General features: G+C 45.3%; 1 protein-coding gene across 2 annotated transcripts in view; it reads right to left on the reverse strand.

Annotated features, from left to right (window-relative positions):
• CNBD1 (cyclic nucleotide binding domain containing 1) overlaps positions 1–18747 on the reverse strand; it is a 142887-nt gene that overhangs the window by 122687 nt on the left and 1453 nt on the right. For both annotated transcript variants that reach the window (XM_053395720.1, XM_053395721.1), the window contains exons 2-3: positions 13306–13369; positions 6505–6618 (exon numbers count right to left, since the gene is read on the reverse strand). In XM_053395720.1, the coding sequence (XP_053251695.1) occupies positions 6505–6618; positions 13306–13369 (178 nt within the window). The remainder of the gene's footprint in view (positions 1–6504; positions 6619–13305; positions 13370–18747) is intronic.

An 18747-nucleotide genomic window follows, 5' to 3' on the forward strand; every position in this document is an offset into this window, starting at 1 on the left:
CAGTGGTGGCTCGTCGAAATGCCTTCTACGCAAAGCGGCAAGCCCCTGGGGAAACCATAACTGGGTTTGTGACCTCTCTCCGCCAAGCCGCCCGGTTCTGCAACTTCTCAGAGCTGGAGAACATGCTTCGTGACCGCCTCGTCGGTGGCCTGAAGGATGAGAAGCTGCAACGACGCCTCTACGCTAAGAAGGACCTAACGTTCCAGGTCGCTCTGGAGGAGGCCCTGGCAACGGAAGCTGCCGAGAGGTCGACGCAAGAGGCACGGCCGAGCCAGCTGTCCCAACCGAGGGTCCACCACGAAGACCTCACCGACGACTCAGGATCCGACAGGGAGGAGGTGCACCGAGTACAGCAGCGCACTCAAGCAGCCCACATACCACAGCTGCCTCGACGAGAAGGAGGGAACTGCGCAAGCTGTGGAGAAAGTCACGAGAGGAGGACCTGCCGTTTCCGCAACGCAGAGTGCAGGCAGTGCAGAAAATTGGGACACATCGCCCGGGTGTGTCGGGCTCAGCCCACCCGACGCCAGGCATCAGATGACCAATCCAAGAGCCCCAGGTCCCGGGGCCCAACGCACCAAGGCAACTCGACAGAGCTCACGGACTTCCAGGTATACCAGTTGCCCCACCCCAAAGTAGAGAAAATTTATGTTGACATACAGATAGAGGGGGCCCCATGCCGCATGGAGCTTGACACGGGTTCAACTCTATCCATAATCTCGGCAAGGACCTTAAGGAAACTGTGTCCTACTGGGGGTCCCAAACTCAGGCCGGCCCCATTCACCCTCCGGGACTTCCAAAAACGTAAGGTCCCCACAATGGGGGTGGGGACCTTCAGGGTGCAATACCGAGGGCGGACGCGGCAACTGGACTTGCTTGTGGTCAAGGGCCCCTACATTAGCTTACTGGGATTGGCATGGTTTGGACCACTGGGGCTAGCCGTCACCGGGGTGAACCACACTAGCTTACAAGTGGACGTGGACGCCATATGCAAGGAATTTCCGGGGGTTTTCGATGGGAAATTGGGACAGTATACGGGCCCCCCCATTGCTCTACAGCTTGACCCCGCAGTACGACCGGTCAGGCTCAAGGCCCGCCGGGTCCCGTTCGCCCTGAAACCCCGTATAGACGAGGAATTGGACCGGCTCGTGGAGCAAGGAGTGCTGGAGCCGGTGCCTAATGCCCCCTGGGAAACCCCAATCGTCACGCCCGTCAAGCCTAATGGTTCAGTCCGCATCTGCGCAGACTACAAATGTACCATAAACAAGGCCCTCACGGCCCATGCATACCCAGTGCCAGTGGTCAGCCATGTTCTTGCCACCCTGGCTGGGTCGAAAATTTTTGGCAAGCTGGACTTGGCCCAAGCATATCAACAGCTGCCAGTAGATGAGGCCACAGCAGAGGCACAGACGATTGTGACGCACAGAGGAGCATTCAGGGTAAAGCGGCTGCAATTCGGTGTCAGCGTGGCACCAGGCATATTCCAGAATCTAATGGACTCTCTACTTAAAGGGATTCCTGGCGTCACCCCCTTCTTCGATGATGTGTTGATTGCCGGGCCCACACCAGAGGAGTTTGAGGACCGCCTCCGCACCGTTCTGCACCGTTTCCAGACGGCGGGTCTCAAGGTGAAGCGGGAAAAATGTCTACTAGGAGTGCCTCAGGTGGACTTTCTGGGATTTATGGTGGACGCAGAAGGGGTCCACCCGACTGGGGACAAGGTACGGGCCATTTGTGATGCCCCAGCGCCCAAGAACAAGACTGAACTTCAGGCCTTCTTGGGACTATTGAACTTTTACCATTCCTTCCTTCCCCACAAGGCGGCAGTAGCAGAGCCCCTACACAGACTCCTGGACAAGCGGGCCCCTTGGGTGTGGGGCCAGCGCCAGGAGGCCGCATTCCAGGCAGTCAAGGACTTGCTTGTCTCAAACTCGGTCTTGGCACACTTCGACGAGAGGCTGCCGGTGGTGCTAGCATGCGATGCCTCGCCCTATGGAATTGGCGCTGTCCTGGGACACCAACTCCCGGATGGAAGAGAGGTACCGGTGGCATACTTTTCCCAGACACTCAACGCAACCGAGCGGAACTACTCGCAAATCGACAAGGAGGGTCTGGCAATCGTGAAGGGAGTAAAAAAATTCCATGATTTCTTGTACGGGCGGCCCTTCACCGTGGTGACTGACCACAAGCCGTTGCTTGGCTTATTTGCCCCTGAAAAGCAGACCCCCCAAGTGCTGTCTCCTCGCGTCCTCAGGTGGTCAATTTTCCTTGCCAGCTACCAGTATGCACTTATTCACCGTCCGGGGAAGGCGATGGGCCATGCGGATGCCCTCAGCAGGCTACCACTACCGGAAACAGGCCCCGACCCAGCACCTGCACAAGAGGTTATGAGCCTGGAGCTGCTTCCCGACCGCCCCATTCAGGCACAAGAAGTTGCACACCATTCCAAGAAAGATAGGGTCATCTCCCGGGTCCTGGACTGGGTGTGGAGGGGATGGCCCAGCAGCAGCCCCGGGCCAGAATTCGTCGGCTACACAACCCGCAAACATGAACTGTCGGCCCACAAGGGGTGCCTGTTATGGGGAAGCAGGGTCGTTGTTCCCCAGCCCCTCCGCAAAAGGGTCCTCACAGCCCTACATGAGATACACCCAGGGGTAGTAAGAATGAAGGCCCTTGCCAGGAGTTATGTGTGGTGGCCGGGGATCGACGGAGAGATAGAGGCCTGGGTCAAACACTGCCAGGCCTGCCAAGAATCCCACCCAGATCCCCCAAGGGCCCCAGTCCAGTCCTGGGAGTCCGCCCGAGCACCATGGTCACGCCTGCATGTGGACTTCGCTGGCCCCTTTCAGGGGAAAACATTCTTCATAGTGGTGGACTCCTACACCAAATGGCTGGAAGTCGCACTGGTACCGTCCACTTCTACGTCCGCAGCCATCCGGGTACTACGCAGGCTGTTTGCAACCCACGGGCTCCCTGACACTCTCGTCTCAGACAACGGGACTGCATTTACGTCAGGAGAATTCCAAACCTTCACAGCGCAGAACGCCATCCGCCACATCCGTTCGGCGCCATTCCATCCTGCCACCAATGGCCAAGCAGAACGCATGGTGCGGACCACCAAGGACACCCTTCGCCGCATGACGCAAGGGGATTGGGAATACCGCCTTGCCACATTCCTTCTAGCACAGCACAGCACCCCCAGCTCAACAACTGGCCGGAGCCCCGCTGAACTACTAATGGGTCGGCGCCTTGCAATCAGATTGGACCGCATTCACCCCGATAGAGCTCAGGATGAGGTAGTGGTGGGGGAAGGCAGGAACCCCCGGACCTTCGAGGCCCAGGACCCAGTGTACGCAAAGAATTTTGGGGCAGGCCCAGCATGGGTACCCGCCACAGTCACCAGGGTCACTGGCCCCGTGTCGTACGAGGTGCTAACAGATGGGGGGCAATGCTGGCGCCGCCACTGCGACCAGATACGGCGACGATTCCCGGGAGAAAACCAGGAGGAGGAAAGGTCAGAGGAGTCCCAAGGGAACAGAGGGGCAGTGAGGCCCATAGAGCACGAGGGGCCAGCAGGAGAGGCAGAATCAGTAAATACAGAGAGGACCTGCGAGGCCGAAAGGACACCGGAACCAGAACCACGACTGAGCGAGCCGGTTGCGCCAGACCAAATAGCCCCATCACAGCCAGCATCCTTGGAACACGAGCCAGAACCTGAACCCCGGACCAGGGAACACCCCAGGCCGCAACGCACACGTAGGCCGCCAGCGTACCTCGAGGACTATGAATGCGACCTCCCGGGCAGGACTGGAACTTAGAGGGGAGGGGTGTTATGTACTGAGTTGAATAGGATCCAAACTGCAGCAGTCTGATTGGTCCTAGAACAATAGGATTCAGAATGCAGCAGTCTGATTGGTCCTAGAACAATGCAGCAGTATGATTGGTTGGCAGGAACTACCCAATCATGCTCCAGATAGAAGTGAATCCACAACCTGATTGGCTTACAGTAGAATTCCGGAATTAGCCAATCATGTGCAGCCCATTGTGTAAATAATGTATATAAAGCAGATACTTGGAGGGGACTTTCATTCATTCCTCCTCACCACTATGAGCTGAATAAAGAGCATGAAATCACTTCGCGACTCTGAGTATATTTCAACTGCCAACTGTAAAATTACCTAGACAAATAGAGCTTCTATAGCATAGGGCATATATAGATTGTCATGTGTGAGGAATGCACACACATAGGGATGGGTGCTCTCCCCCTGCAATTGCATGCAGCGGACACTTATTTTATTATTATTATTATTATTATTATTATTATTATTATTATTATTATTAATGACCTATCACAGCTGAGCTCTGAGTCTATAAGGAAGTGAAAGATAACTTCCTGAAATCAGCACCTAGTTTTGACAAAGTTCTTCTGCCAGATGAGCCAGACAATTGCCAAGTAAAAGAGAGTAGTCAGCAATCCTCATATTATCAAGGCTTAGTGATTAAATGGAAACTAGCAGTATGCAGCCAAAGCTAGAGTTCCACCTCTGCACACACCAAAATTATGTAAAATACATCTTCCACATCCTGCTTCCCATTCTTCCTCTTTCCTTCTGAATCTTTCTGGCTCATCGGAGCTTCCCATCCATTAACATCACAAAGGACATGTGTGAATGATCACTCCCCCAAGCCCGACCAGCTTTCCACTCTGCTTATAACATGGATTGCCACCAGTCAATGTAGAGCAGGCATCCCGAACCTTTGGCACTCCAGATGTTTTGGACTACAATTCCCATCATCCCTGACCACTGGTCCTGTTAGCTAGGGATCATGGGAGTTGTAGGCCAAAACATCTGGAGGGTCGCAGGTTGGGGGTGCCTGATGTAGAGAATATAAGCAGGATAGAGAAAAGTATGGGAGAAGGACATGGGAAGCAGATTTCCTTAATGATGTAGCTACACAGGGTAGACCATGGCAGAGTGGCAGAGCACAATTTCTGCAAGCAAAGGGCCCAAACTTTACTCCCTGGCATATTCAGTTAGATCTATCATGAAGTTAGATCAGAGATAGCCAAATGTGTTAATCCCTAAATGTTATGGTTCCCTTTAGCTCCAACCAGCATGCCTAATGGTCAGGGATGGTGGAAGATTTAGCCCAACAGCAACTGGAGGGGCACAGGTTCCCCATCCTTGCTGTAGGCAGTCACTGGATGCATAGGATAAGCTGTTGGTGGGTTGAATGGGGCAAAAGAAAGAGGAGCCCAAAAGTGATGAGAAGAAATGGGAAGAAAGCAGTGTCTCAATGAGCAGATTAGCTCTCGGCAATCCTGGAAATGCTTCACTATGATGTGCAGTTGTATAATTCATGTCTAATGCTTCAATATCACACAACTATTTAATGAAATGTAATAACATGAATTAACTCCCCAAAGCAAAGAAGCCCAAAACTCGAGCAATTTCAGCTCTCAATTTCTGGTCCACATTTTCTGTATCCTTCATTCCCAGCTTCAGCAGCTCCAACACCACACCACACTGCAAGAAGTCTCATAGGAACTCTTCTGGGTTCTCCTGAGATTGCGCAGTTGCCTCACTTGAGAAGGAATGTCTAAATTCTCATCTCATTTTCACTTCAGGCCAGGTACAGCAATAGCGTCAATAATTACATGATTTAAACATGTTTGGGTCCCCTCAAAATTCCTCAGGTGGTTTGTTTTTCCTCAGAAGTTTTCCCCAACCTTACATGGAATGTTGCTTTACAATAAATTTAGAAGCACAGGAATCTGCTTTATACTGAGTCAGACCATTGGCCTATTTGGCTCTGTACTGCTGACATCTACTAGAAATGGCTCTCCAGGGTTTCAGGCAGGCGGCACTCCCAGCAGTACCTAGAGATGCCTGGGATTGAATCTGGGACCTGCTGCTTGTGGAGCAGATGTTCTGCATTGGGCAATGCCCCTTCCCCCCCAAATCCCCCATAGAAAGTTAGCTGGGAAAGGTGACACTCTCTAAACCCCGTAAAAGCTTCTAGAAGTGGCATGAACATCTACTCCTTCTGAATTGAATATTGTCTTCAGCTTTTTGTTTTCTCCTACACTCAGTTGCACTGCAGGAGAATCTAAAAGCCAGCAATATGGAAGATTTCATTAATTTGAATAACAAAAAGTACATATGGCTATAGAACAACCACTATCCATGGATTGAATTTTAGCCAGCGCTGAAGAAAAACATTTGCCACCATTATCCTTTTCAGAAAATTGCGGCGCACTTAGACTATGAACAGGGTGCATGCAACCAATCACTTTCTGAAAGGCAGGACAAATGCATTTTGAAGCAACAAACAGATGTTTCTGCTCAAGCAGAAAATGAATTTACCACTAGCTACTAATCTTTGTGTTCCACAGCTAGTCTGTGGCATGTGGTGGCGATGACTGACCTCATATCCTCATCGGCTTACCTAGTCTTCACTTTTTTTCACATGAAATACAGAATTGTTTAAAATATGAATTACCCTTTTGTTCTTTTTTCAGGAATCCCTGGCAATATGGCCTTTTCTTTAATGAATATTTTGGGATAAGTTTCCAAGAACTTTCGATGAGCATCTTCAGTGGTATAAGGATTATCCCTAAGGAGAAATAGGGAAACAGTGATTATTTTGTTCAGTAGTAAAGTTCTAGGCAATGCTGTTACTTGTCCCAGGCTTGTACTTCAGCTAGTATAAGGTTCAGCTGACATGATCCAACATCCTGCTTACTACCTGAAGATGGTGTAAGGTTGTGCTGGTCATTGAGTCAACCACCATCCACACAATGACAAGCAAATACAGCAGTACCTAAAAATCACAATCATATGCTTGCCTACTCAGAAGTAAGCCACACTGAGTGTTAGTTTCTGTTCTTATCACTGTGCAGCTGCTTGGAGTCACAGGATTGTGTTTACATTCCAGAGACAGTCCAGGCTATTGGAGTCTCATGGGAAAGGAGACGGGATGTGACGTTAGTGGTTTCCTGTTTCCTTTGTTCCTTTGTTCAGTTGCTCTCTGCTTTCAGAGAGAGAGGATGTCTTTTCTGTTCTGCATAGTTTAGAAATAAAACTCTTTTACAATTTAGCTCAAACGGTCTCATCCTTCCCTGTGCTGGGAACTCTGCTGATTGAAGAATGTGCTTGGAGCCTAATCAAAGGCTCGAGGTCATTAATTGTTTGTCGGAGGTGATTTCAAAGGCTCAGTCGAATGGAGTTCCGACACTGAGTTCCGTGGGCTTCATGAGAGTGTCTGAGCCACTGTCATGGTTTGCTGCTTTGACTAAAAATGCTGCCTAAACTTTAGGGGGCAGCAGGTGGGAAATGGCAGGACTAGCTAGTGAAGGCAAGTAGTACAAGGAGATTTCCACTCCCCATGCTTGCCACCTGAAGCAATTGCCTCCATTTGCCTCATGAAAGGGCCAGCCGTCTATCCGAAGCTTCATATAATAGTGCAATAATGACTAGTACTTGAAAGACAGTTCTTCAGATGTCATGCTACAATCTCTTTTGGACCCGTGTGCTATGGACTGTACATTTGTTTTCAGTTGTCTGCTTGTTTTGCTCTTATGATTCCTGCAACCAAATGTATAGGTGCATATGTTCCAAGTTCTAAAGGGTTCTTGGCTTGTTTTTCTTTGATATGGCAAGTTCTCAACAAACTGTTATTAAAATGAATGGAGGGGGTTGAATTACAGCATGCTGTTCTGAATGTAGATTCAATTTCACTCCAGTGTATCGGTCTTCAAGCAAATTACATTGCACTATGTTTAGCATGTGTTCAGCTTCCTTGAGAATGAGTGTGTTGTTGTTGTTTAGTCGTTTAGTCGTGTCCAACTCTTCATGACCCCATGGACCAGAGCACGCCAGGCACCTCTGTCCTCCACTACCTCCCGCAGTTTGGTCAAACTCATGCTGGTAACCTCGAAAACACTATCCAACCATCTCGTCCTCTGTCGCCCCCTTCTCCTTGTGCCCTCCATCTTTCCCAGCATCAGTGTCTTCTCCAGGGAGTCTTCTCTTCTCATGAGGTGGCTAAAGTACTGGAGCCTCAGCTTCACGATCTGTCCTTCCAGTGAGCACTCAGGGCTGATTTCCTTAAAAATGGATGCGTTTGATCTTCTTGCAGTCCATGGGACTCTCAAGAGTCTTCTCCAGCACCATAATTCAAAAGAATGAGTGTGGCTTCTATGAAAAGTAAAATTGCCTTGAACATGCACACCAGCTTTCATTCCCATGTCACAATCTTCAAAGGGACACATCACACTGCATTGTGTTTTCCACCTTTTTCATCAGCCTTGAAAATGGATGTGTAAGATGAGCTGAGGTCCATGCTTAAAATAAAGAATGTTGTTTTGAGCATAAACAGCGAGTCTCATTCAGCTGTCTTGATGTGGCAGTCTTCAGTCTCTCACATTGCACTTTCAATTTTTCCTCTGCCCCACTTTGAAAATGGGCATGAGTCTCAACCTGGTGTTGAGTGTGAAAGAAATCTGACATTTGAATTTGTAAGAAAGTGTGGTGCCCTGAATGCATCGCCACATTTCATTCCAATATCTTGTATTTTAATGGAGTTATTAAACTATTCTGTTGTGCATACTGCTTATTGGTTTGCAATCCAATTACAACAGCATCACAACAGGCTAGTTAAATGAAAGGCCTTGCTTCGCTCAACCAAGAATAACTAAGATTAGATACAGCCTAAAAACTATCAACATAAAACCAGGGCAATACCCCTGTCAAATTAGATACATCTTAAAGATCACAAACATAAAACAATTTATACCAAGCAATACCACTGTCAAAATAAAAACAATGAAGCATTTAAACGAGAAGCTGTATTAAATAAAAGAAAACAACAGTATGAAGGAAGCATATTAGCTAAAAGAATTATGACTAGTCATTTCCCCAATCTAGTGGTTCTAAATTTAACAACAGCTGGGGCAATGTTCAGAGCCTTTTTGGTTAGCTCAGAAATTAGTAGAGCAAAACTTTATGAGTGTGTGAATTCATTTAGTAACACTTGGAGGGCTCTGCCCCCCTGCTTCTCCATTCGTCAACCTGCTCAATGTTGAGACCCCATACAAACATATTCTCCTGCAAATCACTCCTCCACTTTGGAACAAGTGATTAGTCAGTTTGAGTTCTTTTTCATAATCATAAACTGAGGGGGTTAAAGTAGATTACACCGATCGGTACACCGATTAACCTTTCCCAATGCTTCGTGTGGGTAGAGTGCAATCCTATGTTAGCAATTTTGAATAATTTTGCCTCTGCCCTTCCAGCAACTGGAATGCCACACACACAGAGAGAACATTCCCATGATAAAGTGCCCCTCAGTCTCAATAATATTCCCCATCCTTGGTCTAATTTATATATATGATCTGGATTTGGTGTTACATGTCTCTTACCATACAAAACAGAAAGAGAATGTTGTTATATTTCAGAAACATGCCAGACGTGAGAAATTGAAGCAAGAGTTCTGGTTTTACATTTTTCGTTCATTTTGTTTTGTTTGTACAGTTTCTCAGATTAATAAAAGTTAGCAATATCTTCCATCGCCTTTAAATGTTTTAGCTTTCTCTTAGGGCCTGAGAAAAATGTAAATCTCTGCCTTCCATATTAGAAAAGGCAGCAGGTGCAGTCTGATATGCGTCTAACTAATGTCACCATCATCTAAATATACCCCAAGTGAATTTTCCTCTTTAATTATGTTCTATCTTGAAGAAAATTGCCCTTAATTATGCAGAAATGCAGTTCTGAAATGTCCTGAATTCAAAGGTTATGCCATCAATAAATTATTCAGGCTTACATCCTTCAGCCCATCTACCTCACTGTGATTTTTAAGTCAGTTTTTAAATTCAAACTCTATAGACAGACATTTGCACAACAGGTAATTCCTTGTAGCTCTGTTGAGGCAATGATTTATCAAAGGGTCATGTCAACTCAGAAATCAAGTTTATTACTAACATGATTACAGAGGGGACGTATTTGTGAAAGCATCTCATCATAGTTACAGCTGACTTTCTAGCAGGTCAGGCAACCATTTTGGAGGGGGCCCCAAGCAGTTGACTGATTATACCAAAGAACTCTCTTGAGTTATTATCTTCCAAGTAAATGTATATTCCAGATAACACTAGAACAAATGGATCACTGGAAGATGGAGTTACATGAAATAGGAACTGATCTAGAACTAGGGATCACATCAAGGGAAATGAAGTGTCAGCCTGGCTCCTACCATTGAAATCTACACCACAGAAATGGTTTACTACTCTTCGTCACCATTGTCCAAGAAAAGTGCATCTTATATATTCCAGGAAATATGGTACAATTTTCATAAGGCATTAGGATATCTACTTATTATAGTATTATATTACAGTGGCACCTTGAAAGTTGAATGGAATCTGTTCTGGAAGTTTGTTCAACTTCCAAAATGTTTGGAAACCAAGGCACAGCTTCCGATTGGCTGCAGGAAGCTCCTGCAACCAACTGGAAGTTGCGGAAGCCACAACGGACATTCGGGTTCCAAAGAACATTCAGAAACCGGAACACTAACTTCCGGGTTTGCAGCATTCAGGAGCCAAAACGTTCGACTCACAAGGCGTTCAGGATCCAAGGTGCGACTGTACTTTTTGACCAGGTTCAGTATTTGGTAGGTTTCTCATGTGGACTATTTACACCACCATTTAGCAAAGGAGATCTGCACACAGGGGGTGGGAAGTGTATGTGTGTGCAGCTGATGCAGAGTCAAATCTAGAGACACGTGTACCTCCATGTTTCAATGCCCATTGAACTTACTGTATCCATGTTCTTAATAAGCATCCCCTTCCTGGGCCTGAAGGCACTGCGTGCAACTCAAGTTAGGTTGTTTGAATAGATATGCTGTAGGTCAGTGCTCCTCAACCTGCTGCCCTCCAGATGTTTTGGACTGCAACTCCAATCAACCCCATCCAGCATGGCTACTGTTGGGGATTACGGGAGTTGTAATCCAAAAATGCACTAAATTGGGGAAAGCTTTATTTTTTAAAAAACAAAACCCAAAAGCAGTGTTTACTGATTAGCAGGGTTTCTTCTCGTGAAGAAAAAGAAGCCTGAACCATGTATCTACCCAGAGGTGCCAACTTGAATAAAATATGGGGGCGGTGGCAAATAAGCCCCACCCTGCATAATTGACCCAAAGAAATTGCACACACCCCATTTGAATGGCAATGCCCATCAACTTTGGTGGGTTGCCCCTCAAATATTTCATGGGGGGGCAGCGAAAAGACCTTGATTCCTATGTATCCACCAAAGAGATTTTGCCTGTTATATTCAACAGCCAATCAGTGCAGCAGAAAGTTTCTATTAATCTACACAGGTGTAGGAACCTTCTCTGTAAATAATCAAAACTAGTCCCATTTCCATAGAAGCTTGAACAGAATGGATGCATTTGTTACCCCAAGTCCCTTGCCATTGATTAACAACAACAACAACAACAACAACAACAACAACAACAATACTTAAACTTATTTATACCCCGCCCTTCCCGGTTCAGAAAACTAACAACAAATTTAAAACACTTAATTGTAGAAGCAGCATAAAATACAGTATAAAAACATGAATAACATGAATAAAATTCAAAGTTCAGAAATCAATTTGGGGGAAATCCATCTAATAAGCATTAGATAGTCACCAGGGCTAGCTAGCTTAATTAGTCCTACTTGGGCCAGCGAGGAGGCCAGGGGAGAATTAGCTGTGTGTATGTATTTGCATCTACAGCATTTCAGGAAGACCTATCTCCTTGGGCTTCAGAAATTTCGAGCAAACTGTCAAGCTTTGTGCTTGCAGCCTGAGGGGAAAGCTGTGTCAGAACAAAGCAACAGACTACATCCTTTTTAAAGAGATCCAGTGCACTAATCTTCTTCAGACTTGTCTTGATTGATCGATCTGAAAATGTTCAGGCTTTCTCATTCCTAGCCACATTCCTCGATGATCCATGCAGGCTACTCATCACAAAGTGCTTAAAATCACCAGTTTCTATTTGAGTGGTTGCTTTTAGCAAACAATGTAGCTTACTGGGTTTGTGCCTCCCTTCAAGACATTGCAATCGAATTGTGCCACATTGAGACCTTTGATAAGCAGCCTCAAACACTCAACACCAGCCTTCATGTTGATGCTGCTGCTTGTTAAACCAATGGCCAGAAAACAGACTAAGACCAAACTAGAGAAGACATTGAGAGTTCTTTAATTTTTTTTAACAAACAGCAGCCATAGAGAACTCCAAACTGGACTGAGATCACAGCAGTGGAGGAAGGTGCCATTTCCCCAGTGAATATTGTCTTTGAATGTTCCATTCTAGCCATTTTGTAAATTTAAAATGGATGCATGCTGTGTATGTAACAGAGCCACAATTCCCAGAGTCCTCTGGGAAGAGGGATGGATTGTTAAATCACTGGGGTGGGTATTGTAACTCTGTGAGGGGCTACAATTCTTAACATCCTTAATAACTGACATTTCCCAGGATTCTTTAAGAGGAGCCATAACTGTTTAAAATGGTATGAAACTACTTTGACTGTGTTGTGCAGATGAGGCCTAAGACCTCATAGACAGGGGCGAAGGAAGGTGTCGTGACACCCAAGGCGGGCGTCGCTACATAGGGCAAATGTGCGGCGGTTTGCTGCCAGCGCCACTCCAGCGCTGTATGGATGGTGCCAGGATCCCTCCGTTGCTGCTACAGCCATGAACAGAGGATCCTGACACCGTCCGTATGGTGCTGGAGCAGTGCCAGCAGCAAACTGCTATGTACAGCACATGTGTGTGATGCCGCGCATGTGCTGTACTTAGCGGTTTGCCCCCGGCGCCGGGATCCTCTGCTCGCAGCTTCAGCTGCAAACGGAGGATCCTCCACATGTGGCTGCAGCAGCACGATGGCTGCTCGTGCTGCCGCAAACCCCTGCGGGGTGACTTCTTGTCACCCCCAAAGACATGGAATCTGGGGCGCACTGCGTCCCAGTCCCCCCGTTGCGACGCCACAGAGAAGACCCTAGCATCTGACTGCCACAGTACATAGCTTCAAGATTGTGTTCAGTATGATGGGGGGGGGGGGAATAAGAGAAGAAAATCACCCAAGTAAAAAGAAGAAGCTATATTAATTCATGTATATCTGAATGTAGTTATAAATACACAATTATCTCTCTCCCACCCCTTTTTTACAGTTCTGTTTTTACACAGGCCTTCCACATCAAACTATATTTTTGCTTTCATAATAAGCGCTTCAGTTAACATCCTCCTCAAAACTCACTGGATAACTTACCATCTCTGAAGACCCTTGATGCTCAATAACGCGTCCAACTGGTCATAGTTCACTTTCTTAAGACCTACGACATTGTTACAAATATTTATTTTGAAAAATGTATACATAGCTTAACATTTAAAACATGCAGAACAATGTACAAAAGATGAAAACACAGGAGGCATGATAGCATGCTTGAGTAGACCTAGGGCGGCAGGGCAGTATAGGGTAGCATTAATTGCTTGGTCCTCCAACAGACAGGAATGGCCAATGAGTTCAGAACAGACAAGGAGTTCCTTCTACTGTCCCCCAGCATCTATGACCTGAGGCAGTCACCTCACTTTGCCTAATGGTAGGGCCAGCCCTGAGTCTAGCATCTGGCTAACAGACTGTTCCCTATACTGGATTAAAAATTGTAGCCAAATCCATTTGACTTTGCCCTGTCCCATTCTCCACCATAGTCTTTCCTTTTGCAATACAGCAATAACATTACTGACCTATTTTGCAGATCTTGTTAGAGATGTGAAATGCCTTCAGCACTCTAAATCTCCATATAAATACTAAATCTTATTGTTTGAACTTTAGTGTTTCCTAATGATGTGGTAAATATAATCTCATTGCATCAGCATGTGAAATGCTGGCCAGTGAAATTCACAATATTATGCACACATGTAGATGCGGACGTGTAATCTGGGAGCTCTGTACTTCTGCGCCGTGAATGTTTTCAGTGTTGACAAAATGTGCCATTTGCAAACAGAGGCTTTAGCACACAGATGAACAAAAAAGTCTTTTGGAACAATACAGCCTGTCCTTCAGTATTACACTCAATTTGCAAAGAACCATTTGGAATCCTCCGCACTGTGAACAGAGCAACATTATCCTGTGCTAAGGGACTTGAGGACTAACGACAGAATGCTTCTGAGACCAGAACTGGGAGGAGAGGGAAATGTAAAAATGTTCAAAGAAAAGTTTTGGAAAGCCTGGAAGAATAAATGGGCACAGATGCTTAATTGCCTCAGGTGCTCTGGGCATGCAGCATGCATCTAATGAAGCAAGGCAAGCGTAGCCTTTGAATTTTTGCAACATGTTTGGCAGCCCCAAATCATTGCTGAAAATAACTGGATCACTATAAATGACACAGAATAATTGCCAGAGATGTGTGTCATTCAAGGTGTACCCAATTGGAAACAAGCATTTTCATCGGGTGAAAGAAGTACAAAAGAAGCATAACCATACCTTTAAGAGTTCTTGTTCAATAGCATCTGCAATTTCAGAGTTGCTGATTTTTCTACTGACGTTGAAACCAACGTTTCCTGTTCACATTCAGAATTCCTTGCCAGGCACGAATTAAATTCATTTTAATTCCAGTAAATTAGTTTTATTTCCTAATCCTTCTTAGCAGCTCCATGTGACAGATGGAAGGCTATCAGCATCTGAGCTGAGATTTTTTTTTAATGTTTTCATAGAGCTTTCTGAATAAAAGTGAATTTGATAATTGTTCAGTTCATGCTTGACAAAGAAAAAATGTGGTTCTTCTCTGAGCCTACTGGGTCTACTTAAGAATATAAAAAGAAGAGCAGTTCTCCTGATGTTTGCCAACAGGCACAATTAAGGCTCAATCCTGAGTGGTCCAGAGAGCATATAAAAATATATGAGTCCCTTTGCACACTGTGACTTTCTCTCTCTCCAAAATTAGGTATACATTTTAAATTTACAAAAATGGGAAAAATGGAAATGGAACTCAGAGAAGGAGCGTGGAGAAGTTAGGGGTGAAATCTAAGAAAAAAGGCATCAAGAACCAGTAGACAGCTTGGATACAACACAAGAAATGAGGCAGAAAGGTAACAAGATTCTCAGAAACCAGATAGTGACAGACATTGCCACTCAAATGGACAAAGCAATTTCAGAGATCAAAGTAAGACTAGATAAAGTGGAAGCTAAGATGGACCAAATCCAAGAGAAAGTAGAAAACAATGATGAAAAGATAACGCAACATAATGTGAAAATTGAGCAATGGGATCTGAGAATGATCGATATCCAAAATCAGGAGCACAGGGTTAATGTCCACCTGCGTGGCTTTGTTGAAGCATCAGGTGAGAACCCCAAAACTCTTTGTGAGAATATGATGAGGTGTTTGGAAGAGATAGTTCCTGAAGCTCAATGGGAAGAAGTGGCCATAGAACAGATTCACAGTCACCTACAGAAGAAGGGGCTTGCACCTAGAAATATAAGTCATGAGATTTGCTAGTTAATATAAGGGAGGGAAATTATGAGAGCAACAAGACAGATCGCCGACCAGCAGATGTACAAATCAGTACCAATTCAAGTGTTCGATGACTTATGCCTAAAAACTATAAGGTGGAGAAGGAGCATGAAACCCTGTACTGCAGCATTGAAAAATGCCAGAATTACTTATAGCTGGGGCCACCCAGTAACTCTGAATTTTCAACAGGCAAGAAAATGGTACAAAATAACATCTTTGGAGCAAGGGATGAACCTACTGTGGAAAATGAAGCTGGAACCACAAAGAGACGAGAAGCAAGAAGAGGAACCAGGTGTGGCGGGAGACAAAAAAATGACCATCGAGGACTGAAAGTAAAGGTTGAGTGAAATTATATCAGAGTGAAGAAAAGAAACACCCCCCCAAAACAAACAAACAAACAAACAGGTCCTAAGCAGATGGATATTTCCAAACAAAAGTATATTCTTGGCTCAGAGTAACTTCCAAAGAGTCAATGGGAAATGCAGAAACTTTAGCAACACTAGTTTCTTCCAGCAAGTCTTCTGAATGTGGGTCTCAGGCAGATAGAATGGGAAGAGAGCTTATAGGAAATACATAAGTATGTAAGTCAAATACCAAAAATAGGTTTGGGCTGGCAGCTTTTGCATCTCACTTCCAAAGCGGTCTTTCTGCTCAGGCCTACCTCTTAACACAGTACTGTCCAAACTGCTGATTAGCAATGGCTACCTGACCTGAACTTTCAGATATATTTGCAGCTGATTTGCCGATTTCCACTAGAGGTGTGATATACAATATTTATACAGTTGAAGGTTATGTACTTTCAAAAACCTTTGATAAAATCCCTCACTAAACACACCTAAGAAAACTGAGAAGCCACAGCATAAATGGTGAGGTCTGCTTATATACAGGTTAACAAGTTTTGAAACAGAAAGCAGAACATGGAATTTAGCAGACCACTTTCACAATGGATAAAAGTAAAGAGAAAAAGAAGAAGTGGGGAGGTCCCTAAAGATCTGTACTGGGAGTAGTTTAATTAATGTTGGGCAGTGAAGATTACTGATGACACCAAGATGGGGGGGGGGGGAATGCTCCCACTGGCTTTAATACTTTGAACCACAACTTCACTATTGGCATATGTTCAGTTTGTTATCTTATCCATTATAACCTCTAGCCACCTGCTTTGGAGATGCTGCTGTCCGATCAATTGTTCCTTACTGCATGCACAAGCCTTTCATTATTATTTCCTAGGAGTAGTGCCTGGCAATTGTCATTGCCAACTTTTATCTTATTTTATAATTATGTGTCCAGCTTTCATGTTTACTGAGATCACTGAATTTTCAACCTGTTCCCTAGAGTATTGTGTATCTTGACTCCACAGACGTGATGTGTTCTACCCTCTCCCATGTAAGGGCAAGATCATAGGGTCATCTCTACATAATATGTCCCAATTTGTGCCCTTGGGCACAAATACATAGATGATATAATATGACGTGGCTCATTAAATTTATAAGGTTCCTGGGCTCAGAGATATATATAAGGCGAGTTCATGATGGCTGGGAGTTTGTTAAGAAGGAGATAGTAAAAGCACAACTTCAGGCAATACCAATGACACGGAAACATGGAAGGTGCCTAAAGAAGCCAGGGTGGCTATCTAAAGAACTTTTAACTGAGTTAAGATTTAAAAAGGATGTGTACAAAAAATGGAAAAGGGGGGAAACCACCAAAGAGGAATTCAAACAAATAGCCAGCACATGTAGACACAAAGTCAGAAAAGCTAAAGCACAGAATGAACTCAGGCTTGCTAGAGAGGTTAAAAGCAACAAAAAAGGCTTTTATGGGTATGTCCGTAGCAAAAGGAAGAACAAAGAAACAGTGGGGTCACTCAGAGGAGAAGATGGTGAAATGCAAACAGGGGACACAGAAAGGGCTGAACTCCTCAATGCCTTCTTTGCCTCAGTCTTCTCCGATAAAGAAAACAATGCCCGACCTGAAGAATTTGGAGCAAATGATTCAGCAGAGGAAACACAGCCCAGAATAACTAAGGAGATAGTACAAGAATACTTGGCTAGTATAGATGTATTCAAGTCTCCAGGGCCAGATGAACTGCATCCAAGAGTATTAAAAGAACTGGCAGATGTGATCTCAGAACCACTGGCAGTCATCTTTGAGAATTCCTGGAGAACAGGCGAAGTCCCGGCAGACTGGAGGAGGGCAAATGTTGTCCCTATTTTCAAAAAGGGGAAAAGAGAGGACCCAAATAATTATCGCCCAGTCAGTCTGACATCAATACCAGGGAAGATTCTGGAGCAGATCATTAAGCAAACAGTCTGTGAGCACCTAGAAAGGAATGCTGTGATCACCAATAGTCAGCATGGATTTCTGAAAAATAAGTCATGTCAGGCTAACCTGATCTCGTTTTTTGACAGAATTACAAGCCTGGTAGATGAAGGGAACGCAGTGGATGTAGCCTACCTTGATTTCAGCAAGGCATTTGACAAGGTGCCCCATGATATTCTTGTAAGGAAGCTGGTAAAATGCGGTCTTGACTATGCTACCACTCAGTGGACTTGTAACTGGCTGACTGACCGAACCCAAAGGGAAGTACATCAATGGTTCCTCTTCATCCTGGAGAAGAGTGACTAGTGGGGTGCCACAGGGTTCTGTCTTGGGCCCGGTCTTATTCAACATCTTTATCAACGACTTGGATGATGGACTCAAGGGCATCCTGATCAAATTTGCAGATGACACCAAACTGGGAGGGGTGGCTAACACCCCAGAGGACAGGATCACACTTCAAAACGACCTTGACAGATTAGAGAACTGGGCCAAAACAAACAAGATGAATTTTAACAGGGAGAAATGTAAAGTATTGCACTTGGGCAAAAAAAATGAGAGGCACAAATACAAGATGGGTGACACCTGGCTTGAGAGCAGTACATGTGAAAAGGATCTAGGAGTCTTGGTTGACCACAAACTTGACATGAGCCAACAGTGTGATGCGGCAGCTAAAAAAGCCAATGCAATTCTGGGCTGCATCAATAGGAGTATAGCATCTAGATCAAGGGAAGTAATAGTGCCACTGTATTCTGCTCTGGTCAGACCTCACCTGGAATACTGTGTCCAGTTCTGGGCACCACAGTTCAAGAAGGACACTGACAAACTGGAACGTGTCCAGAGGAGGGCAACCAAAATGGTCAAAGGCCTGGAAACCATGCCTTATG

The sequence above is a fragment of the Podarcis raffonei genome, chromosome 7 (assembly GCF_027172205.1).
Source record: "Podarcis raffonei isolate rPodRaf1 chromosome 7, rPodRaf1.pri, whole genome shotgun sequence".
NCBI classification, from domain to species: Eukaryota; Metazoa; Chordata; class Lepidosauria; order Squamata; family Lacertidae; genus Podarcis; species Podarcis raffonei.